This window comes from Saimiri boliviensis, chromosome 3 (assembly GCF_048565385.1).
Source record: "Saimiri boliviensis isolate mSaiBol1 chromosome 3, mSaiBol1.pri, whole genome shotgun sequence".
NCBI lineage: Eukaryota > Metazoa > Chordata > Mammalia > Primates > Cebidae > Saimiri > Saimiri boliviensis.
In genome coordinates, this window is record NC_133451.1 from 71,731,956 (window position 1) to 71,757,174 (window position 25,219).

Consider the following 25,219-nt stretch of genomic DNA (forward strand, 5'->3'; position numbering starts at 1 on the left):
TTGTCAGAACTTCAAAATCCACTATGTGGATTCTAGGGTTGGGTGGAGAAGATGAAGTCGAACCTTCCACCTAAAGTAGCAGGACCCTCATATTAGCACACCCAGAGATTGACCATAGAGTCCATGATAAAACTCTTGTTGGCTGAGAAGTCCTCAAAAGAGGATGAAGAAGCCAAGTAGTATAATTTTTGATGTTTTTATTTATTCTTAAACCATTTATATCATGTGTATAGTAGTAAACAATTCAAATGGGTATACTATACAAAAAGGGTATACTACGAAAATTAAATCTTCTTTCTATCTCTATCTCCTAGTCCTCCAGTTCTCCTCACTGGAGATAACCATTTTAACTAGTTTTTTGTGTGTTTATCCTTCAGGAGAAAAACATATATAAGCTCATAATTATGTACATGTGTGTGTATACACACACATATATATACATACATACATACACACACACACACATGCATGCATCCAAAATGATGGATGGTAATTTGCTTTAGAGCCGGGTTTATGACGGTACAACTTACATAAATGAAAGTCCGTCCTCCTTAGTGTACAGCTCTATGAGTTTTGACAAATGCATGCAGTGATATGCCCACTACCACAATCAAGATGTTGAACAGTTCCAACACTCTACAAACTTCTCTCATGTCCCTTTGTAGTCAGTGTCCCCTCGGTCACCAGCCCTGATGACCACTGATCTGTTTTCAGGCTCTAAAGTTGTGCCTTTTCTAAAATTCCATATAAATGGAATCATATAATATCTACCATTTTATGTCTGGTTTCTTTCACTAGAAAATGCATTAAGACTCATTCATCTTATTGCATATGTGAGTAGTTCATTCCATTTATTGCTGAGTAGCTTTCCATTGTATGGATATACCATAGTTTGTTTACTCACCTGTTGAATGACATTTGGGTTGTTCAAGGTTTTGATGTTAAAATTGCATTTTTTTCCTACCTTTGTTGCATTGTTGTAGATTCTGGAGAAATATTTATATTTCGCAAATATTTCATCCAAGTCTGTGGCTTGTCTTTTTGTTCTGTAAACAAATGTCCTAAGAGTAATCATATTTCATTTTTCTATTATGGATCATATTTTTAGTGTTGTATCTAAGAAATCTTTGCCTAACCCAAGGTTACCAAGATGTTCTCCTGTTTTCTTACAGAAGTTTTATAGCTTTAAGGTTTACGTATAGGTTTGTGATTCACTAAATGGCAACTTTCACACTATGAACAAGATTATGACACTTATCTTATGTTGCATGCTACTTCAAAGTTCACAAAGTGATCCATTAAGCCTTATCTCACTTGCTCATAACCCATGGTCTTTCTTCTGTTTCTATTTAGTGGATAAGAAAACTGAGACTCAGAGGAAATAGGTCACCCAATGGCTAGTATCTAGAGGAACCAGCATGCATTCTCAGACTTTTGACTCCAAGTCCATCCTCCTTGCATTATACTATATGTTTTTATTTGGGGCAAAGTAGAATCAGTGGGAATTTTATTTCTTAGTAAAGCAGAAAGTAAAACAGAAGAAAGTTCAGCCATAATTTTTATTCTTAAAATGGTTTCTTATTCTTTTGCGTGAAATGACCATTAATTTCCCCCTGATGAAGTGCAAAGTGAATACAAGGTCCGAAGTCCTGAAATATAATCCTAGCCCCACCACTTCCTAGGTCTTTGGCCTTAGGCCAGAAGCTTAAGGTTACTGAGCCTAATTTTGTTCATCTATAAATAATGAAAATAACTACCTGAAAAGATTGTTGTGAGGATTAAATTAAATGAAATATGTGAAAATACCTACTGTAGTACCTGTGGATTTCATTACACAGTGGATTTTATTACATGTTAATTTCTTTTCTTCCTGACATACCTGTGATTTTTCACACTTTTCTTCCTGACACACCTGTCTTTTATCACACTTTTCTTCCTGACACACCTGTCATTTATCACACCAATGAGACTCCAGTAACACATAGTGTCCTCATTGATTAACGCAGAAAATTCTATTTAAATGCTTTTCACTGTTTTATTGATGAGCATTGGGGTTGTCAACTTAGGAAACTGATATGTTAAGCAAAAATTTCCTCATCTTTCAGAGAAACTTCAGCAATATGTATTTAATCAATAATTTATGCCAGAGAAAGAAATCCCCAGAGCTATTTCAGTAACCCAGTGTAGTATTCAGTATTTACTTCTTCTGATGATCTTTCTTCCACATAATAACAAACTTTTGTTGAGTCCATTCAGTGTGAACATTCTAGGGTAGAAAAGATCTTACATATTCTCTCTAATCCTTAAAACAGCGTTTTAACTTGTGAAACTGAGTTTGGATAATTTGAGTAGGATTAGACAGAGAGGAGGTGATGAAGCTGGAGTTAGAACCCAAGTCTGCTCTATCCCAGTCCAATCTTCTGGTTTCATATCTTATTATGCTGACTCTTTACATTTCAGTTTCAGCAGGCCACTGTCCTCTGTATAACAATGCTAACCATCACTCAAGAGTCTTATAAAGTCAGCCTTCTGAGTGATCTTAGCTCCTTTCTTTCTTTTCCCATCAGGCTTATTTCAGGATCTTAAATCATCTAAGTAGCTCATTTTATAACATTTACCTGTTCTCACCTACCTTACTGCTCTGGTACTTGGAATTAGACTCGGTTTGGGCATGAGTAATGCTAACTGGGCAACATTAGAAAGTCCTGTAACTGCTATGGCACCACACTCCTTTGCGTGCATCTGTGGCAAACATACTCATTAACTTAAGAAACAGCGGCAGGATTTCTCCTAAATGTCTGACTTAACTTTTGCCAGTAAAGAGACTATTCCATTCCAGGCACTGACGTTTACATTCACTTTATCAGTTACTAAGAAGATTAGCAAGGTAACGGTGTTTATAGGGCATTTTCTATATCTAGCACTGGTACTCAACATGGTGTGGGCTACAGAATAGTGGAGGGCAGTCCCATAATCTATTTCAGGATACAAGACTTCCATAAATAGAAAGATAACTGCAGATTGGTCATGCACAGTAAGTGTTCTCTGAGGAGTGCTGACAGAAAGTGCGTTATACCCAATGAGAGCCCATGAGCCATCAGCAGGTAACCTCCATTTCATATTGATGCAGCCCATCAGGGTGGGAAAAAAGGGACTCTGCAGTCAGGGGAAGTTGATTCTCAGGGCCAGTGCTACCACGTCCTAGGGATTATACTGCCTTATGGGGTTGTTGAGAGAATGACATTAAATAATATGTATAAAAACATTTAACACAATGCCTGGCCTACAACATGAATATCTTCCTAAAACTCCCCTTGTTGTCTTATATATTTCTTGCCTCAGTCTTCCACTGGACTGGAGTCTTCTAAAAGGGAGAGATTGTTTCTGGGAAGGCAATCATAAAAAGTATCCACTTCCTTTTCTCTTTCTCTCTTTCTCTCTCTCTCTATCTTTTTTTTTTTTTTTTTTTTTTTTTTTTTTTTTTTTTTTTTTTTTGGCAGACAGGATAGAAATGAGGGTGAATGTCTTGTTAAAGAGGAAAAGAAGAGTCTTTTATAGTTCAAGAGGAATTTGGAATTGATTGATTAATGTATGGCAAAACCTAAGCATAACCACTTTTTAAGTCTTTAACTTTCTCATCTGACTTGAGGCTTGTCAGTCCAGAAAGAAAAACCGTCCTAAAGCTTCAGATGTCTGCCGGGAGCAGAAAAGCTTCCCTGCTTGCATTGCTTTTTTCCTGGCAACAATCTTACTTCTTGTCCTCCTATGCTGGGAGATGTCATTGCCACCCACCTTTTAATAGCATAGGCCATTTCACTGGGTTATGGAGCCCTAACTGGTTAGGCCTAAAGTTTTTTAACCACCCTGATCTAAGAAGGATCCTGACAGATTATGGCTTCGAGGGACATCCTTTCCGGAAAGACTTCCCTCTATCTGGCTATGTTGAGTTAACGCTATGACGATGAGGTGAAGCGAGTGGTGGCAGAGCCAGTGGAGTTGGCCCAAGAGTTCCGCAAATTTGACTTGAACAGCCCCTGGGAGGCTTTCCCAATCTATCATCAACCCCTGGAGAGTCTCAAGCTTGAAGCAGGAGACAAGAAGCCTGAAGCCAAGTAGCTCCAGGGAAGGCGTGTGGATCCTAGAAAGCCCCTTACCTATAATTTAGTGTCCATGTAAATAAATTCCTACTTAGACTCAAAAAAAAAAAAATTTAATTTTTTTACCTTGTTAATTTTACCTTAGGCGCGGTGTTTTTTTAAGCGGTGTTGTTGAACTTTTCATTTAGTGATGATTAGTAACTATTATTAAGCTTAGTTCATATGAAGAGATGGTTTTATTTTTGCCAGGGCCAACAGTTCTGGAGTCACAGAGAGCTTTCTACACATTGACTTGGAGAATGCTTGGGTGCTTATCACCCCTTCTCTCATTCCCCTACCTCCCCCTATCCCCAAACACATACCTTTCCTTCCTTTCTGGATTGGTGGGGTGTGGCGAAGAGGCAGCCAGGAACTTGGTGATTACGTCTATAGCCCAAAGACTAATTGTGACTCAAGAGGCTTTTTCATATGATTCTTTGCATTGCAGATGAAGAAATTAATAACTAGCAGTCAACAAAATGATCTCAGAAGAAGAAATGCCTTAATACAGAGCATTACAATAGGTATAGTAGGAAGAAAAAAAATGATTCTTCATATTGAGAATTCTGGAGTTAGGAGAAAAAAACAAACCATACTATATTAATTCCTACCAAACTTTGAGTGCTTGATCTAAACCAGATACTATATTAAATACCATGCATTTATTCTCTCATAAATTCAATTCTACCAACAATTATATATTAGAGATATATTTCCAATTTATATATAAAAAATATTCCAAAATTTTGAAAGTCTAAGTAACATGCCCTGTGTCACACAGCTGGTGAGTAGAAGGGACTGGGATGGAAATCCAGCTCTGTTTCCTCCTAAGTCCATGTTTTTAACCATGATTTGACTATGGTCTCACACTTAAGTCAAAGGAGGATTCGAGTTATGAAAGAAGAGTCCACTATAGCAGTGGTCACTATATAGAAATAGTTTTGGCTTACACAAAATTTCTTTTCACTATTTTATTTATTTGCTATTTTTAAATTTAGGAGCTATGTCATAAAAAGCCATGTCTCTGGCTTCATTTGAAAATAAGATCTGGGCCAGGTGCAGTGGCTCACGCCTGTAATCCCACCACTTTGGGAAGCTGAGGCAGGTGGATCACCTGAGGTAAAGAGTTGGAGACCAACATGGAGAAACCCCATCTCTACTAAAAATACAAAATTAGCCTGGGAGTGGTGGTGCATGCCTATAATCCCAGCTGCTTGGGAGGCTGAGGCAGGAGAATTACTTGAACCCAGGAGATGGAGGTTGTGGTGAGCCAAGATCGTGCCACTGCACTCCAGCCTGGACAACAAGAGCAAAACCCCATCTAAAAAAAAAAAAAAAAAAAAAAAAAAAAAGAAAGAAAGAAAGATCTGGAAACAAAAGACTGAAGCTTTTTAAACCGGACCTGCTCTCTCCTTTTTACCCATGTCCCTACTCTTCCCTGTTTTCTCTTTGGCTCCAAGACCAATGTGAGTGGCCATTTAGCACCAGACTCACACAGATGTTTTCCTTACTGTAGCCCTAGGAGGACAGTGAATTCTTTTGAGTACTCAAGTCATAATCAAAATTTTTCTTACACCATCATAATTTTTCTTACAATTATCTGATTTATTAACTTGAATTACCTGCTCATATTTAAGATCGTGACTGCATTTTGAAATTGTACAAAGGGAGGTAAAAAATTCATCTGTTCTATTTCACTGGACTCACACTTATAGTAGAAGCAGTTCCCTGGTTCTGACAGCAACAGCCATGCTTTGGAACCCACTTACCACTTGTGATTTGTCAGCCTACGTTAGGCTTTGGTGGAGCTCTCCTGCCAAGTAGCTGCTGGAGGCTGACAAGGACCATGGCCACTCCCTCCCTGTCTTCTACTAATGGTGCCTGTGTCTTCCTGTCTGTCCACCCAGTGCCCAGCATGCAGTTTGCCAAGGATTTGCTCCTAGTGAAGGAGAAGGAGGGTGTCCTGCATGTCCCTATCACTCGGAGTGGAGACCTCAGCTATGAGTCATCAGTGAGGTGCTATACTCAGAGCCTTTCCGCTCAGGTCATGGAGGACTTTGAGGAGAGACAAAATGCAGACTCTTCACGGATTACATTTCTCAAAGGGGACAAAGTAAGTGGATTCGTGGTGGCTGAAAGATGGGATTCTCTTCTTGTCCTTATTTGTCTGTAATGAAGTCATTCATATACAGTCCAAAAATTCTCAGAATTTTTATACTACAGTTGACCATTGAACAGTTCAGGAGTTAGGGGTGCCAACTCCCCACAGAGTTGAAAATTTGTTTATAACTTTTGACTTGTACAAAACTTGACTTCTAATAACCTACTATTGACTGAAAGCCTTACCAATAACATAAATGGTTGATTATTACATATTTTATATGTCATATGTGTTATATACTGTATTCTTACAAAAAATAAACTAAAGAAAAAATGTTATTAAGAAGAGAACATTAGGAAGAGAAAATATATTTACTGCTCATTAAGTGGAATAGTGGATCATCATAAAGGTCTTCATCCTCATTGACTTCATATTGACTAAGCTGAAGACAAGGAGGGAGAAGAGGATCTTATTGTCTCAGGAGTAGAGAGATGGAAAAAAAAATCCATGTCTGAGTGCACCCATGCAGTTCAAACCTGTGTCATTTAAGGGTCATCCATAATTGATAATATTTTTAATGATGTCATCTATTCCTTCTTTAGCTTCCACTTACAATCAAATACACATATCATTGGTTGATGTGGGAAGTTTAGCTAATGTGTGACTTATTTGGAACTTAGCAGAATCAAATGAGTTCTGCTCTTAATATCATCTCTTAATCTGAAACTATGTTAGAGATTAATATACTCCACTAATGTTACTTTGAGAGCAGGAGACAGACCTCTAATACCTGGACCCCTGTTCCAGGGAAACATACATCCCAGTATAGGACATGTTGAGAAAATTCAAGTCAGCAGAGTATTCTCTTGGCAATCATGAACTCTCATGCATATGCACCTAGAAACTCACCACTAAAGCAAATAGAAAGCAAAAAAAAATTAAAAAGTAGGGGTTGCAATCCTAGTCTCTGATAAAACAGACTTTAAACCAACAAAGATCAAAACACACAAAGAAGGGCATTACATAATGGGATCAATGCAACAAGAAGAGCTAACTATCCTAAATATATATGCAGCCATACAGGACCACCCTGTTTCATAAAGCAAGTTCTTAGAGACCTACAAAAAGACTTCGACTCCCATACAATAATAGTGGGAGACTTTAACACCCCACTGTTAATATTAGACAGATCAATGAGACAAAAAATTAACAAGGGTATTTAGGACTTGAACTCAATTCTGGACCAAGAGGACCTAATAGACATCTACAGAGCTCTCCACCCTAAATCAACAGAATATACATTCTTCTCAGTGCCATATCACACTTATTCTAAAATTGACCGTGTAATTGGAAGTAAAACACTCCTTAGCAAATGCAAAAGAGTGAAAATCGTAACAAACAGTCTCTCAGACCACAGCGCAATCAAATTAGGACTCAGGATTAAGAAACTCACTCAAAACCACACAACTACATGGAAACCAAGCAACCTGCTCCTGAATGACTACTGGGTAAATAACAAAATTAAGACAGAAATAAAGAAGTTATTTGAAATCAATGAGAACAAAGAGACAACATACCAAAATCTCTGAGACACAGCTAAGGCAGTGTTTAGAGGGAAATTTACAGCACTAAATGCCTACAGGAAAAAGCAGGAGAGGTCTAAAATCAAAGTCCTAACATCACAATTAAAAGAACTAGAGAAGTGAGAGCAAATAAATTCAAAAGCCAGCAGAAGGCAAGAAATAACTAAGATCAGAGCAGAACTGAAGGACATAGAGATATGAAAAATTCTTCAAAAAATCAATGAATCCAGGAGCTGTTTTTTTTTAAGTTTAACAAAATAGATAAACTGTTAGCCAGACCAATAAAGAGGAAAAGAGAGAAGAATCAAATAGCCACAATAAAAAACCATAAAAGGGATATCACCACTGATCCCACAGAAATACAAACTACCATCAGAGAATACTATAAACACCTCTACACAAATAAACTAGGAAATCTAGAAGAAATGGATAAATTCCTGGATACATACACCCTCCCAAGACAAAACCAGGAAGATATGGAATCCTTGAATAGACCAATAACAAGTTCTGAAATTGAGGCAGTGATTAATAGCCTACCAACCAAGAAAAGTCCAAGACTTTCTTTTTTCGATTCAGAGGTTTTCACAGCTGAATTCTACTAGAGGTACAAAGAGGAGCCGGACTCATTCCTTCTGAAACTATTACAAATAATAGAAAAAGAGGGAATCCTCCCTAACTCATTTTATGAGGCTGGCATCATCCTGATACCTAAACTTGGCAGAGATACAACAAAAAAAAAGAGCATTTCAGGCCAATATCCCTGACGAACATCGAAGAGAAAATCCTCAATAAAATACTGACAAACCAAATCTAATAGCACATAAAAAAACCTTATCCACCATGATCAAGTCAGTTTCATCTCTGGTATGCAAGCCTGGTTCAACATATGCAAATCAATAAATGTAATCGATTATATAAACAGAACCAATGACGATAACCACATGATTATCACAATAGATGCAGAAAAGGCCTTTGATAAAATGTAACACCCCTTCATCTAAAAACTCTCAATAAACTAGGTATTCCTGGGATGTATCTCAAAATAATAAAAGCTATTTATGACAAACTCACAGCCAATATCATACTGAATGGGCAAAAGCTGGAAGCATTCCCACTGAAAACAGGCACAAGACAAGGATGCCTTCTCTCACCACTCCTATTCAACATAGTATTGGAAGTACTGGCCAGGGCAACCAGGCAAGAGAAAGAAATAAAGCCCATTCAAATAGAAAGAGAGGAAGTCAAATTGTCTCTATTTGCAGATGACATGATCATATATTTAGAAGACCCCATCATCTCAACCCAAAATCTCCTTGAGCTGATAAGTGACTTCAGCAGAGTTTCAGGATACAAAACCAATGTACAAAAATCACAAGCATTCCTATACACCAATAATAGAGAGCCAAATCATGAGTGAACTCTCATTCACAATTGTTACAGAGAGAATAAAATACCTAGGAATACAGCTTATGAGGAATGTGAAGGACCTCTTCAAGGAGAACTACAAACCACTGCTCAAGGAAATAAGAGAGGACACAAACAAATTGAAAAACATTCCATGCTCATGGATAGGAAGAATCAGTATTGTGAAAATGGCCATACTGCCCAAAGTAATTTATAGATTTGATGCTATCCCCATCAAGCTACCATTGGCTTTCTTCACAGAATTAGAAAAAATGACTTTAAATTTCATATAGAACAAAAAAAAAAAAAAAGAGCCCGTATAGCCAAGACAATCCTAACCAAAAAGAACAAAGCTGAAAGCATCACACTAGCTGACTTCAAACTATACTACAAGGCTACAGTAACCAAAACAGCATGGTACTGGTTGCAAACAAAGCTTGAGGCATCACGCTACCTGACTTCAAACTATACTGCTAGGCTACAGTAACCAATACAGCATGGTACTGGTCCAAAACAGATATATAGGCCAATGGAACAGAACAGAGGCCTCAGAAATAGTGCCACACATCTACAACCATCTGCTCTTTGATAAACCTGACAAAAACAAGCAATGGGGAAAGGATTCTCTATTTAATAAATTGTATTGGGAAAACTGGCTAGCCATGTGCAGAAAACGGAAACTGGACCCCTTCCTTACACCTTATATGAAAATTAACTCAAGATGGGTTAAAGACTTAAACATAAGGCCTAACACCATAAAAACCCTAAAAGAAAACCTAGGCAATACCATTTAAGACATAGGCATGGTCAAAGACTTTATGACTAAAACACCAAAAGCAATGGCAACAAAAACCAAAATTGACAAACGGGATCTAATTAAACTAAAGAGCTTCTGCATAGCAAAAGAAACTATCATCAAGACTGAACAGGCAACCTACAGAATAGGAGAAATTTTTTGTAATCTATCCATCTGACAAAGGGCTAATATCCAGAAGCCACAAGGAACTTAAACAAATTTACAAGAAAAAAACAACCCCATCAAAAAGTGGATGAAGGATATGAACAGACAATTCTCAAAAGAAGACATTTATGCAGCCAACAAACATCTGAAAAAAAAAGCTCATTTTTGTAGAATAACAGGAACACTTTTACACTGTTGGTGGGAGTGTAACTATTGTGGAAGGCAGTGTGGTGATTCCTCAAGGATCTAGAACCAGAAATACCATTTGGCCTAGCAATCCCATTACTGGATATATACACAAAGGATTATAAATCATTCTACCATAAAGACACATGCATACATATGCTTATTGCAGCACTGTTCACAAGAGCAAAGACTTGGAACCAACCCAAATGCCCATCAATGATAGACTGAATAAAGAAAATGTGGCACATATACACCATGGAATACTATGCAGCCATAAAAACAGGATGAGTTCATGTCCTTTGGAGGGACATGTATGAAGCTGGAAACCATCATCCTCAGCAAACTAACACAGGAACAGAAAACCAAACACCACATATTCTCACTTTTAAGTGAGAGTTAAACAGTGAGAACACATGGCCGCATACCAGGGGAATATCACACACCAGGGCCTGTTGGGTGGTGGGAGACTAGGGAAGGGAGAGCATTACGAGTAATACTTAATGTACATGATGGTTTGATGAGTGCAAGCAAACCACCATGGCACATGTATACCTATGAAACAAACCTGCACATTCTGCACATGTGTCCCAGAACTTAAAGTGTAATAATCATAAAATAAAGAAACCACTGGCCGGGCGCGGTGGCTCAAGCCTGTAATCCCAGCACTTTGGGAGGCCGAGGCAGGTGGATCACGAGGTCAAGAGATCGAGACCATCCTGGTCAACATGGTGAAACCCCGTCTCTACTAAAAATACAAAAATTAGCTGGGCATGGTGGCATGTGCCTGTAATCCCAGCTACTCAGGAGGCTGAGGCAGGAGAATTGCCTGAACCCAGGAGGCAGAGGTTGCGGTGAGCCGATATCGCACCATTGCACTCCAGCCTGGGTAACAAGAGCGAAACTCCGTCTCAAAAAAAAAAAAAAAAAAAAAAGAAAAGAAAAGAAAAGAAACCACTAAACATGGCTACACCAGAATCAAAGCCTGCAACCTCAGTGTATGTCAAAAGTGTGTATTGAATCAGAATCACATTTTCCCCATTTGAAAATCTTAGTTTCAGATGATTGAGTCAATTGTATCATTTGGTTTAGGGCACGCATCCTCATTGGTCAATACTAAGACCCTTCTCTTATTTTTTTTTTTTATTCATTTTATTTTACCCCCACTCTCCAGCCATATTCTTTTCCCTGCTCATCAATCTATTGTGTTTAACATGTATCTCTTAACTTGCATTTCTTTTTAAGAAATGCTTGTTGTTTTATGCATATAGTTTTAATTTCTAAAAATGCTAGCATGTTCTCTTCTCATCTTTTACTGTTTTTACTCAGTGATGTTTTGAGATCTGTCTCTGTTGTTTAGGTGTACATGAAATCTGTTGCTTCTAACTGTTGCATAATATTTTATGGTATAAGTGTTAGTCCATTTGCATTGTTATAAAGGGATAACTGAGGCTGAGTAGTTCATAAAGAAAAGGGGTTTATCTGGTTCACAGTTCTTTAGGCTATACAAGAAACACGGTGCCAGCATCTGCTTCTGGTGAGGGCTTCAGGAAGCTACCACTCAAGGCAGAAGAGAAAGGGAAGCAGGCATCATCACATGGTGAGAGAGGAGGAGAGAGGGTAGGGAGGTCAGACTCATTAATGTATCTCATGGGAATTAAGAGTGAGAATTCACTCAATCCTGTGGGAATGGCACCAAGCCATTCATAAGAGAACTGTCCCCCATGACCCAAACATCTCCTACCAAGCCTCACTTCCAACAACTGGGGATCAAATTTCAACAGGAGATATGAGGGGACAAATATTTAAACTCTATCAGTATGCATCTCCTATATTTCACCCATGCATTCTCAATAAGAGACAGTGAGGAACCTCAGTGATCACACCCACTAGCTTCCTCATACCCTGTCACCACAAATAATGCTTCAATGCACATCCTCATATATATCCTCTTACGGACTTGAATGAGAATTTTCTTGGATACATTATTAGGAAGAAAAATGATACATGCATATAGTTAAGTTGAAAAACTTGTGTTGGAATACTTTCCAGAATGTCACTAGAAGTCCATGAGTGTTGCTATAACCCTGTATTCTCTCCAAAGCATAGCATTATTCATGTTTTGAATTTTTACTAATTTAATATGTAGAAAGTTATATCTCATTTTAATTTGTATTTCTCTAATTATATGCTTGTTAGTTTATTGAGTTTCTAATAAGCATATAACCTTATATTTATCCTTTGTTTCTTATTTTATTGTATTGTCTTTTACTCACTGACTTGCAGTACTTTTGAATATAATGCAAATATTAATTCCTTGCCAGTTTTTGACATTTTAGGTATTAATAACACCTTTTCTTTTCTGTCACTTCTTTATTACCTTTGAGTATAGTGTTCTTTGTTGAACAGAAGTCTTCCATTTTGAAATAATCAAATGTATCTAGTTTTTGCCTTATGATTAGTCCTTTTGAAGTTTAGCATAAAAAGACATTACCCATCACAGATTACCCTAGATTCTTTCTCTGTTCATCTTTACTACCAAAATAAAAGTGATAGCTTCCTTCGTTGGGGCACTTATGACATTTATACATTTATGATTCATAAAGACCTGTCTTAGTTATATGTTTTATGGGAATTTTACTGGTGACAGGTTGAAATGTGTTCTAAAATGCGTATAAATACTACAGATACCATCTTCAGCTTTGAGTCTACATGTCTGTATCTGTTTTAAGTTCAAAAGAGAATTTTCTACTTATCCAAGAAGTAGTTTTTAATTTAATAAAATTATAAAGAAAATACAGTCTAGTAGTCTGTGTTACCCTGTGTTACCCACATGACAATCTATCATTATTCTTAAGCACATTTTAGAACCTTTATTAGTATTATTTTTTGCTTGATAAGCATATGCTTTGAAACTTGTTCACAATTTTTTTTTTTAAGATCTAAAGAGTCACTGCTAAATTCATGCTTCCTATAAGGAATTCTTATACGAAATACGTGGTAGAGAAAAAAACCACAACCTTCTTCAGGGATTTAAAATCAGGTTAGCAAGTCACTTATAAATGTTCACAGGGATATTCTCTCACCATTTAGTGAGACTTAGTGTGAGTGAAACTTCTCTGCACTCATATCCTTTGCAATGTGTTAGAATAGTGAATTTAAAATTATCTGACTAAAAGTATCCCCCTTTGCATCACATGACTCTACTATTGAGGCTGCTGTATTATCTGAAATGTTTTGACCATATTTTACATTTCTCAAAAATACAATAATCAGTAGAGAATATTCTGTTGAGAAACACTTGGTTTCTTTCCATCAAACAGGGATTTGAATTGCAGTCTCAGACTTTCTGTACTCAGCAGTTTTCAGATGAGATATCATTTGGCAGCAGATTTGAGAATTCTTTGGCATTTAAAGGTATCTTTAACTTAACATAAAGCCTTTCTGCTTTCCTTATTAGACTATTCGTTTTTACAAAGGAAAAGAAGTATTACTCAGCACTCCAGGAAGTTTAATCAGTATGTTAAAACCCCATCATCAGAAATCTACCTATTTTAATACATGAAAATGTATTAAGCAGCCCAGAAAAAATGTGGGAAAGTACACGGATATTCTACATACACTTTTTAGTGGGTTGTTTTGTCGATCTTGTTTTTCATAATTCACTAGTAATTAAAAATGGTTTGGCATGTTCTAATACAAGTCTCCGCATATAGGTAAGTCCCACTCAGGCATGAACTGTTAAATTTGAACATTTTATTTTACCAATGAAAGTGGATCCTTTTAAATTCATGTTGACTCTTTGATGCAATAAAGAAGAAAAATCATTTTTTAGGAAAACCAAGCAAGTCACTGATACCTTGCTGCAAATTTTAATGTGTCTTGTGCCATTGGCTCTAGGCGAAGAACTGTACGGTCTATATCCACGATGACTCCATGTTTGAACCAGAGGAACAGTTCAGGGTCTACCTCAGCCTCCCTCTTGGAAGCCACTGGAGTGGAGCTAGAATTGGAAAGAATAACATGGCCACCATCACCATATCCAATGATGAAGATGGTAACAGAAGAAATTATCTTTAGTTACTCTTAGGTTAAGGGGACATAAACTGATGTTTAACCATTAGTGTTTTGAAAAATGAAAGTGCTTTAAGAATGCCTACTGATAACATTCTCTGAATATTTGTGTAAAATATTGGTAGCAAATGATCACCATCTACAGAAGTCCAACAAATTTATAGATATTTTAAATATTGTTATTCCCTACCATATTGCTAAGAGAAATGGAATGATTGTGGCTAAAAGCTGGGACAGAAAAACTAAGACAGAGAATAAAAACCATTTAAGTCATTGCAGTGCAGGAGCAGGATGGAAATACAGTTGGAATCAGTGGAATCCAATGAACTGATTTAAAACACTGCCACCTTTGTAGAACAGTCTAATTTCTCAGTTGTCTTCTCTCTAAGTGATTTGACCTACTAACCTAAAAAAACTTAAGCTCTATAGTCAGGTGTTAGCCAAGAATGATCCAGGCCCCAGGGAAGACAAAACCTGTCTCAAACTGAGATATAATTGTTTCACTAAAATAGATACTTTAATGAGTGAATGGATAATATTACAGGTAGTAATAGCTGTTTTTATTGAGTATTTACTGTTTACCAAGAACTATGCTAAACATATTATCTTATTTAATACTGGCAGGTTGGTGAGCATCCTTGAGGTTGGTACTATTATTTCTATATGATGAATAAAGAAACTGAACCTCAGCAAAACTACATAATTTTCACTCTTAGTTACACAGCTGCAAGCGCAATCCTGGATGTGAACTTCATTCTGTCTGATTCTAGAATCTACACTCTTAAATACCTAAGAGTCTCAGTGACTCTTAGGATTTCTAGTGAAAATTCAGTAACTAACTTGGACATTGAGTAAAATAAGAAATGCCAGCCTTGCCAGGCGTGGTGGCTCAAGCCTGTAATCCCAGCACTTTGGGAGGCCGAGGCGGGTGGATCACAAGGTCAAGAGATCGAGACCATCCTAGTCAACATGGTGAAACCCCGTCTCTACTAAAAATACAAAAAGATTAGCTGGGCATGGTGGCGCGTGCCTGTAATCCCAGCTACTCAGGAGGCTGAGGCAGGAGAATTGCCTGAACCCAGGAGGCAGAGGTTGCGGTGAGCCGAGATCGTGCCATTGCACTCCAGCCTGGGTAACAAGAGTGAAACTAGGTCTCAAAAAAAAAAAAAAAAAAAAAAAAAAAAAAAAAAAAAAAAGAAATGCCAGCCTTGAAGTTGAATTAGTCCTTGACTTCAGGAGACTCAAGTTCAGATCCCAAAGTGAACCTCTCCCAGGTACACAGAAAACCCATCACTGAGGCTCAGGGAAGTAAGATTTATGCTGTGCTACAGTGACCCTCGTAGGTTTCAAAGAGCATTCTTATTAAAAAAGATAAAACCTCAAATGAGACATATCTACAGTTAGGAAGATTTGACTTTCTAAGAGGGAAATAAACACAGAAAGTAGAAATTTCTGCCATATTCTATGATATACTCAAAATGGTATGAAAGTTATCATTACTTTCCATTTTTCCATCTTTTTGTCTCCCTCTCCTATCACCCGACCCTTCCCCATGAGATATAATAGAAAAGAAGGCATGGTTTGAAATTTTTGGTAAAAATTAATATGTCATTTTATTTACTTGTTTGAAATGGAGTCTTGCCCTGTTGCCCAGGCTGCAGTACAGTGGTACTCACTAGCCTCAACCACCAGGGCTCAAGTGATTCTCCCACCTCAGCCTCTTGAGTAGCTGTGGCCACCATGCCTGGATAATTTTTTAATTATCTGTAGAGATAAGGTCTCACTATGTTGCCTAGGTTGAACATATTATTAATCATTTCCTAGCAACAGGATTCCATTAGGAAATCTGATATTCCTGAATTATCCTTGTAGCCAGTCACTGAAAGCATCCATACTTACCTATACGGCTTGTGACAAATTAGAAAAAGCTGAGGGTGGGGAGGTGAGAGCACTAAGAAGAGGGGATCCAAAGGACCAGAGGTGAGGGATGGACTTGGTAAATTTAAGTATTATATAAACGAGATAAATTATAAACCTTAGAAATTTGTATCTCATAAATGAAAAGTTGACTTATGCAATAGATATTTATCTAGGGCCTACTATGTCTCAGTCGCTTGATAAACTGTTCAAATTTATTTTAAAACGTTCTGTGAGCTGTAGAGCTGAGATGGAAACTTGGACATCATGAATTTCAAAGTCTCTACAAATAATTCACCCATTATATTGTTTTTAACAAGGAACATGTGAGACACACCTCCTGCAGAATCACAAATAATTATCTTTTTCCAAAGCCTTGTTTAGCAGTAAATATTGATTCAGTTTTATGAATGAAAGCCATTTTGCTTCATATTGTTAACTAAGGTGAACAGTTTCTTCTTGTCCTTGTAAGGTGTTTTCCTGGGAGTCTGAATCCTTTGTGCTATTCTAACTGGCTCATGTTTTCCTAACCATATTTCCTTAGCTCCCACCATTGAGTTTGAAGAAGCTGCATACCAAGTCCGGGAACCCGCAGGGCCAGATGCCATTGCGATTCTGAACATCAAGGTGATCCGCAGAGGGGATCAGAACAGGACCTCCAAGGTTCGCTGTAGCACTCGGGATGGCTCTGCCCAGTCTGGTGTGGATTATTACCCAAAGAGCCGAGTCTTGAAGTTCAGTCCTGGTAATTGAATGCCAACCTGAATCTGTGGGTTTTACTTAATAGAGGGGCAAAAACCTTGTATTTGAAGAAAAAAAGAAACAGATAAATGAAAAAGGAAAACAGTAGTTCCAATAGCGTAAAGCATTTCTAAGCACACATTTGAGATTGCAGGTAAAATTTCTAATTCATAAAAATAACGTGGGAGAAAAAGAAATAGGTCTTTTACCTTAGAACATGCTGGGCATTTTGGTTGATTTAAAAGGATTTTTTGTTAGCCTAAGATTTGGTTGAATGATAGGAGAACTTGGTTAAAAAAAATACACACATAATTGACACCATCAAATATTCCTGCAAAGTACTGTGATGGATCATTCAGGGATTACTACATTTGAAAGGCACAATCCCTGTGTTCAAGTGGCTTAACATTTGCTAGGAAACAGGATACCCTGTTTTGGACTTTCCAAAATAAGATTTATTCCAGAGAGGTTATGGAGATTAGTTTGGGAAAAGAGAAAGATGGAGTTCAGGTCATAGGTCACAGCTTAAAAGTCTGTGATCTTCCACTCTCCCCCTTCCAACGGAAATTTAAGTATTAATCTGTTGGGGGAAATGAGACAGGAAAGGGATTGAACTGTATGCTAGGTTTTTTCATAGAACTTTCTGAAACCTAACTGGTATAGAGCCTAACACTATTTGTGATGTAGCCAGAGGAGGGCAGCAGTGCTAGGAGAACTTCTCAGAGCAATCTTGGCACGTGGAGGGAGAAAATGGTGCCCTCAGAGATGATGGGGGTTTAGGGGAGAGGGTCTCTATTTTCTCTCCCCTCACCAGAGCTTTAAAGAGCTTCTGGCTCCATTCCCTCTGTGTCTGATTGATGTTTCCTGGAAAGCTAGATGCCCTTCTTCCATATCTACACATGGACCTGTCTTTAGCTTTTTGCTTTTCTGCATAAAGATCTAGGGAAAGGATGTGTCTAGAAGCAACTTAGCCCAGGTGTCTGTAGGAGAGGAGGAAAGGGGCTTTAACTTCACTGAGGTATTTGTACCTTCAGAAAATCACCTTACGAAAAAAGAAATGGGTCTGTAAGGCTGGAACCCTCACCCTTTCCAGACTACTCACCCTCCATGTTGCCATCTTTGTGGAGGCTGGCTTGGTAGATAACCCTGAGCCACTGCTTCTCAGGAGACAGCTTTGAAGGGTATCTGTCTGTGCAAGCCCTCACAGCCAAACAGGGGCTCATGCATAAGTGTAAGGGGGAAAGAAAAATTAAGCAAAAAAACTCGTAACCAGGGTGAAGTGTATTTTGGATCATAGATTTTTATTACTGCCAGCAAGTGTCAGGCAGGGGCCATTAATCCTCATATGGTGTTGAACAGTAAATCTGCAATACTGAGCCTCTACCACAGGTAGAATTTGGTCTGTAAAAAAGATTCCTCATTTGAGATGGAGCTACAGTGATTAGCAGCCACTGCATTTATAGAACATTGCTAAAAAGAAAGAACATATTTTAACATGATGTCTCAGCAGTGCCAAGCAGCACTCTCTTGGGTATGTTTCCTCATGAAGGCTTTTCTTTCTTTTTTTCTGTCCTCGGCAAAGGTGTGGATCATATCTTTTTTAAAGTTGAGATCCTGTCCAATGAAGACCGGGAATGGCATGAATCTTTCTCACTAGTCCTTGGCCCCGATGACCCAGTGGAAGCAGTTCTTGGAGATGTAACTACTGCCACGGTGACGATTGTAGACCAGGAGGCAGCAGGGAGCCTCATATTGCCAGCACCACCCATTGTGAGTTGCTCGACCCAAAGGATTGCTGCTTCTACGTGTCAGTGACTAGTAGATGAGAACTTGAGAGAAGTACTCTACTTCTTTCTTCTTCGAACACAGTGGTTCCCAACCAGGAGCCATTTTGCCTTCCATTCTCCCCCTTCCAGAGGACATTTAAGTAATGTCTGGAGACATTTTTGTTTGTCACAGTCATCACACCTGGTGCTGCTAGTATCTCCTAGTACTAGTGATAGAAGCCAGGGATACTCCTAAACATCCCATAATGAACAGGGCAGCCCCCAACAACAAAAGGAATTATTTGGCACAAATGTCAACAGTGTCAAGGGTAAGAAACCCTGTTCTGATCTAAAAGTGAGACCAAATCCTATTGGTATCTTAGTCTGATAAAGAGAGAAAATACAATACAATTGATCTTCTTGTTTCTTTGATGGGACCTAGAAGAGTAAGAAGGTAATACTACCTCATTTCTATTATCCCACATACTCACCACACTTAACAGAATTAAGTACCTATGGGAAGGTAGTACCACATTTCCCAACTTGATTAGAATGAATGCACTATCCTTACAATTAAGAGGAAAATGCCTAGAGGTTGCAAAGGAAAATTTAACACCTAATTGTGAAGCAGACAGAAGAAGCCTTCTAACTTCTGCTAACTGGTCTCATATAATATATTAGAAAAGAATGATGATGATTTCAAAATGTGTCTCTTATTCGACCATGGAAGAAATATATGCTACCTCTATTTACTCTTATTTTGCCAAATGTTCTACTGTATGTCATCAACTCTTTGATGCAACTTTAAACTAGCAACCACCATTCATGATACAGCTTTGGTTCCAATGTGCAGGAAAATCAAAGTGTTTTTTCACATGAGTGATGGGGCTCTGATTTAGGAATAACATTAAAAGAAAAATAAAATTCTAGCCCAACCAGCAACAGGATCTTCTCCACCACTAAAGATTTGCAGTATCTTTTAAGGATGCCTGGAAAAGAATTTTTAAAAACTTCTCTTCTTATATTTTAAATAATCCCTAGACACTAAGAGATCTTGTAGATCTCTAAAGAAGGGAGCTTAGTTCTCTGATTGTGCCGATACCCAACCTGATCTGAAGCTTTGTTGCTGTTTCTCAGGTAGTCACACTTGCTGACTATGACCATGTGGGAGAAGTTACCAAGGAAGGAGTCAAGAAATCCCCCTCCCCAGGCTACCCGCTGGTCTGTGTCACCCCCTGTGACCCTCATTTCCCCAGATATGCTGTCATGAAGGAACGCTGCAGCGAGGCTGGCATCAACCAGACATCTGTGCAGTTCAGCTGGGAAGTGGCTGCCCCCACTGATGGCAATGGGGCCCGGTCTCCCTTTGAAACCATCACTGACAACACACCATTCACCAGTGTCAACCACATGGTAAGTCTGGAGGTCTCGGCCTGGTTCTCCCTCCCTGGGAGAGGACTGGCATTGTTCTTTCTTACTCAGATAATCAAATTCCTTATGGTCCATGCATAGCATTTGCAATAAAATAAATAAGGAGGTGCACCTAGTCTTTTTACTCTTATACCTAAGAAAAGGTTATATGCTGTAATAGAAAACTAAGCTAGTCAGAAGACCTGTTTGAAAATCCTGATTCTGCCTGTTTAAGTAATGTTACGTGGTTACATAACCTCTCTGAATCTCAGTCTCCTGATCTGCAAAGTAATACTTCTTCTGCTTAGCTACTTGACAAGGTAATTGAAAAATGTGACCTATAAATGACAAAGTCAATGAAAAAATTCAGGTAGGCACTATTGATTACTATTAACACATCTTCAGTCATCATATTAGCACAAAAACTCCTTCTGGACATGAACCAAAATTTTTACCACATTCCTATAATGTGGTAGAAGTGTGGCCCAAAATGGCCAGCATATCGATGGCACATAGAAGGGACCAGTTATTAAATAAAAGAATAGAATGTTTGGTGAGTGATCAGCACTTTACAAAGCTGTATGGGAGGCCATGAAAAGACATTCCTGCAGCAGTTGCTGTCTTCAAAAAGCTTAGAGACCAACAACCCTGACACTATCAGAGAACAGTGAACAAAATGATGTTTTCCCAAACTTAACCAACAGTCCACCACAGTGATTCTACACTTCACACTGATGAAGCTGGTTCTCTTCCAAAAGTAAGCTGAAAACAGTTGAGATTCGGGCTTAGTATAGTACCTGGCATGTAGTAAGCATTCAACAATTCTTGCCTAAAATTATATCACTGAATGATTTTAGACATCAGAGATTTCTTCAGACCAGATTTCTCTAGATTTTCCTGCTCATTCCACAGTTTATCCCCACTGTAATAAGAGCTTCACTGGGATGGGATAATAGTAGAGGAAAGTCATTAGATATAGATGGGAGGCTTTGGATAATGCAGGGTCATTCATACCCACTCTCTTTGGCACAGCTTATTCAGAAAGGCTTGAAGAGCAAATCTTCTGCAACATAACCAGCTCAAATTTAAATTGTCTTCTCTGTTATTAAAAAATCAACATGGCAAGGCTTACCAGCTTATTGTTTCTTAAGTATCTATTTCTGTCTTCAACAAAACCATAAAGGGAGTTTGGTCTGGTTTGAGCCAATTGTATATTTTTAACAGATAAATTTATGACTTTATGCTTCAGATTTTTGCAATGGATTTGTCACTACTACCCTTTACCCTCGTTTCCTTTGCTTTATCATTGTTTCTTCAATTATTTATTTAATATCATTCTATTATATGCATTCTTGTAGGATGCCTCAAATCCCTTCTGTACAAAGTTCATGTATATATAAATAAGTAAAACATTGACAGCTAATCAAAAAAATTTAATGAAAACGTCTTCTTTAATTTTTCATGGACTTCAGCAAAAATTGTTTTCATGGGTAAAATTTATACGTTTGTGTGATTGCTTTGTGGGAGGTCTGTGATACACAGAACTACTTATTAATTTTTCTTGTTATATACTTTTCTATGTAAATGCATGCATAACTAAAAAGTCCTGGTGATGCACATTACCTCTGCATAGATGGAGTTAAGCACTCTTAGGGCTTCTGTATGTTTGGGGCTTGGAGGAATCTGTGGAAAGATCTTCAAAGGCTGGAAGATGTCAGAGGCCAAGTTCTGAGCTTCAAGCCTGCATGTTATTATAACCCTTGCAGTGTGTGTTCACTGGGTAGGGAGATGGAATGGAGGGAGGATAACAGTAGGATAAAGAGGCATGAGAATTCCCAGGAAGGAAGTATCTTTTCTCTGTCTCCTGACATCATGCTCTCAACAACTGTGACTTGGAGGCCAACCGGTCTTGCTAGAAGCCTGAATAACAGTTGGGTTGTCCTTGTGCTGAACCTAGTATGTAAAAAGAACAATACTATTAATGGTAATCAGTCATCCATGGGCTTGTGCTCCACATCTGTCTACTTGCTCATTGACTATCTTGCCCACTTAGGCTATAAGTACTCACTGATCTGTCTTGAGTGTCTGGTTCATAGTTAAAAATCAATACTTAAGTGATGAATGAATGAATAGATGGAACAATCAATGGATGGGTGGATGGATGACCTTTACAGATTACCTTGAACCAGATCATATAAGAAGCTATTTAAGTAGGGATACTCACATTGGAGATGATTTATTCTTCCTGGTAGGTCCTGGACAGCATTTACTTCAGCCGGAGGTTCCATGTGCGTTGTGTGGCCAAGGCTGTGGACAAGGTGGGCCATGTGGGGACCCCCTTGAGGAGCAACATTGTTACCATTGGAACGGACAGTGCTATCTGCCACACACCAGTGGTGGCTGGGACATCCAGAGGCTTCCAGGCTCAGTCCTTCATCGCAACCTTGAAATACCTGGATGTCAAACACAAGGAGCATCCAAACAGGTCAGGCAGGTGGCGCCTTCCACCAAGGGGGTGTTGAGGTGAATCTCAAGTCTCCTTCGTGTGTTTCCCAGGATGGTCAATAAGTGATGCTTCTGCAAAATAAAAATGTGATGATGACTGTGTCAGTAAAAGTTTAAATCTGTCAAGGTCCCTCAAGCTAGGGTCCCCTGCCTATCTTCCTAGCCTTTCCTTCTCCGTGTCGTTTTCACCTGCCAGTCCAAGCACAGGGAATCACGAGTAACTTCCCAAGAGCTACAGACTCTTATGGGTTGCATACCTCTGCCATGCTGTTACTCCAGTTCTCCCCAGCCCCTTCCACTGGCTAGAGTTAAACCCTACTATCCTATAGTACCTAGCTCATGGCATCTCTTCTAGAGACATTGCCATCATCTCCCCTAATTAAATTTGGAGGCCTCCCCTCCTGGCTTCTCTGGCACCTGTATATGCTTCTTTTAGAAGATTATTAGCATTCACTCTCTCTGCCCTTCAGTAGATGGTAAGACCTGAAGGACAGAGACCATGAGCATGTAGTTTGAGTATCCTTTGCCCAGTATAGTGCTTCTAAGAAGCATCTAAGAAGCACTCCTAAATATCTACTGCACAAATGAATCATAACACTGCAGAAATTAGGAGACATTGGACTTAATTGTTTCTGTGCCACCATGATTTTGATGGGAAATGGATATTTTCATTTTGCGTAGCAAAAAAGAATTTGTGTATACTATGTATATTTATTAAACACTACAGTATTTAAATGTGTGCCTTTATGAACAACTCAGTTGCTTATAAACTCAGAAAAAATGAGTTCTTTTGCATGAAAACACCAGGTTTGAATGAATATGCATACCCTTCTTTCTTTCCTAACAGAATAAAATGTATCTTAGTGACACCTTCCTAGAAAAGGCCCTCCTCTTCACATCTAAGGGTCTGATTCCTCTTAAAAATGTAGCTCTTTGCTCAGAGAGACAAGCTGTATAAACTCAAAACACACTTTCAGTAAACATGGTCAAAATTTAAACTGGAACAAAGAAAAAAATTACAACCCATAAGTATAGTTCTATTGTGTTGCAGTCTTAACCAATATTTACCAAGCTAATTTTTTATTTAGAATTATACACTATGTGCTCTGAAGAAACAAAAGAAGTTAAGGAAATGCTCCTTGTCCTTATAGTGGGGAGGCAAGATAAACAGAGTCTGAAAACATTTGAGAAATAGCAGCCAATATAAATAAGTTTCAGATTTCCTAGTCCAAAGGCTGGCTAAGAGCTGAGGATGTAGGTCAAGGAATAGCACACTGCAGACTGAGGCTGGTGGGGCCGGACACGTGGTCCTGATGGGACTTACAGGGAGACAGGAGAGGGAAGGCTGTTTTCAGTCAGGAGAGACAGTATGAGTAGCTAGATGTTGTAATTTCTCAGATTCGGCTGGGTGGAGAAATTGGCTTTAGAGTTTAAAAGCTCAAAGATATCTTTTTGACTCAAATACTTAAAGAAATGTGAATGTCAACCTTACCTAACTTCCATAGACATTCACTGTGACAGAACAAGGGAGCAGCCCCTCCATAGTCACTCAGCTTTTGCTCCTGAAAAAAAGTTTCCACTGAAAGCAAAGGAAAGCTTTAAAGTAATTTGTGGTTGTGATGTTATCTTTTCCTATAGAGAAAAAAGTCTATAATTCTAGATTGCTATCAGTCCTGTGTCTGGAGGGTCTCTTAAAGGGAAGCAATGATACTATGTGTATATCTGTACCCTCTGTTCAGATAGAAAACCTACGTGGAAAGCTTCAGGAAGAAAAAAATGGCAACTCATTGGTCAAGACAGATTAGATGATGAGAAAGAAATACCTTATTGACCATTTATAGCAGTCAGCTAAACATTTATTTCTGCCCTTTTTCCCCCTAGAATCCACATTTCGGTGCAGATCCCACACCAGGATGGAATGCTGCCCCTTATCTCCACCATGCCATTGCACAACTTGCATTTTCTACTGTCTGAGTCCATCTACAGACACCAGCACGTCTGCTCCAATTTAGTTACCACCTATGACCTGAGAGGCATCTCAGGTGAGATTGACAAGTTCAGGACTGGTCTTTCCATGCTAGCTGAGTTCAGCAACTTTCAGGATATGGCAGAGTGAGGAGTACTGTTTTTCAAGTCTTCCGGTCCTCAGAATCCACATATTAGTGATTTTCCTTCCTAGCACACATGCAAATGCAGTTAGCTCAGACAACGAAGAAGACAGGAGAAAACAAGGACTTTGTAATCACACTGATGGGTTCAAATCCTTATTCCACTGAACAAGTGTAGTTTGACCTTTCGGAGGGACTGTAATCTATAACATGGGAATAACAATTGTTCCCAATCAAGATAAGGATTAAATGCATTGACATTTTTAAAGCACCTACTATGACATACATATTTTAGTGTCTTTGTTCCCTTAGAATGAGTGTGTTTAGATT

At 38.5% G+C, this 25,219-nt stretch overlaps 1 protein-coding gene across 7 annotated transcripts in view; it reads left to right on the forward strand.

The window, feature by feature from the left end:
• Window positions 1-25,219, forward strand: part of FRAS1 (Fraser extracellular matrix complex subunit 1) — a 460,403-nt gene that overhangs the window by 402,434 nt on the left and 32,750 nt on the right. For all 7 annotated transcript variants that reach the window (XM_074396330.1, XM_074396331.1, XM_074396334.1 and 4 more), the window contains 7 exons: window positions 6,044-6,249; window positions 14,269-14,425; window positions 16,904-17,104; window positions 18,683-18,870; window positions 20,004-20,279; window positions 22,529-22,761; window positions 24,663-24,823. In XM_074396330.1, coding sequence (XP_074252431.1) covers window positions 6,044-6,249; window positions 14,269-14,425; window positions 16,904-17,104; window positions 18,683-18,870; window positions 20,004-20,279; window positions 22,529-22,761; window positions 24,663-24,823 — 1,422 coding nt within the window. The remainder of the gene's footprint in view (window positions 1-6,043; window positions 6,250-14,268; window positions 14,426-16,903; window positions 17,105-18,682; window positions 18,871-20,003; window positions 20,280-22,528; window positions 22,762-24,662; window positions 24,824-25,219) is intronic.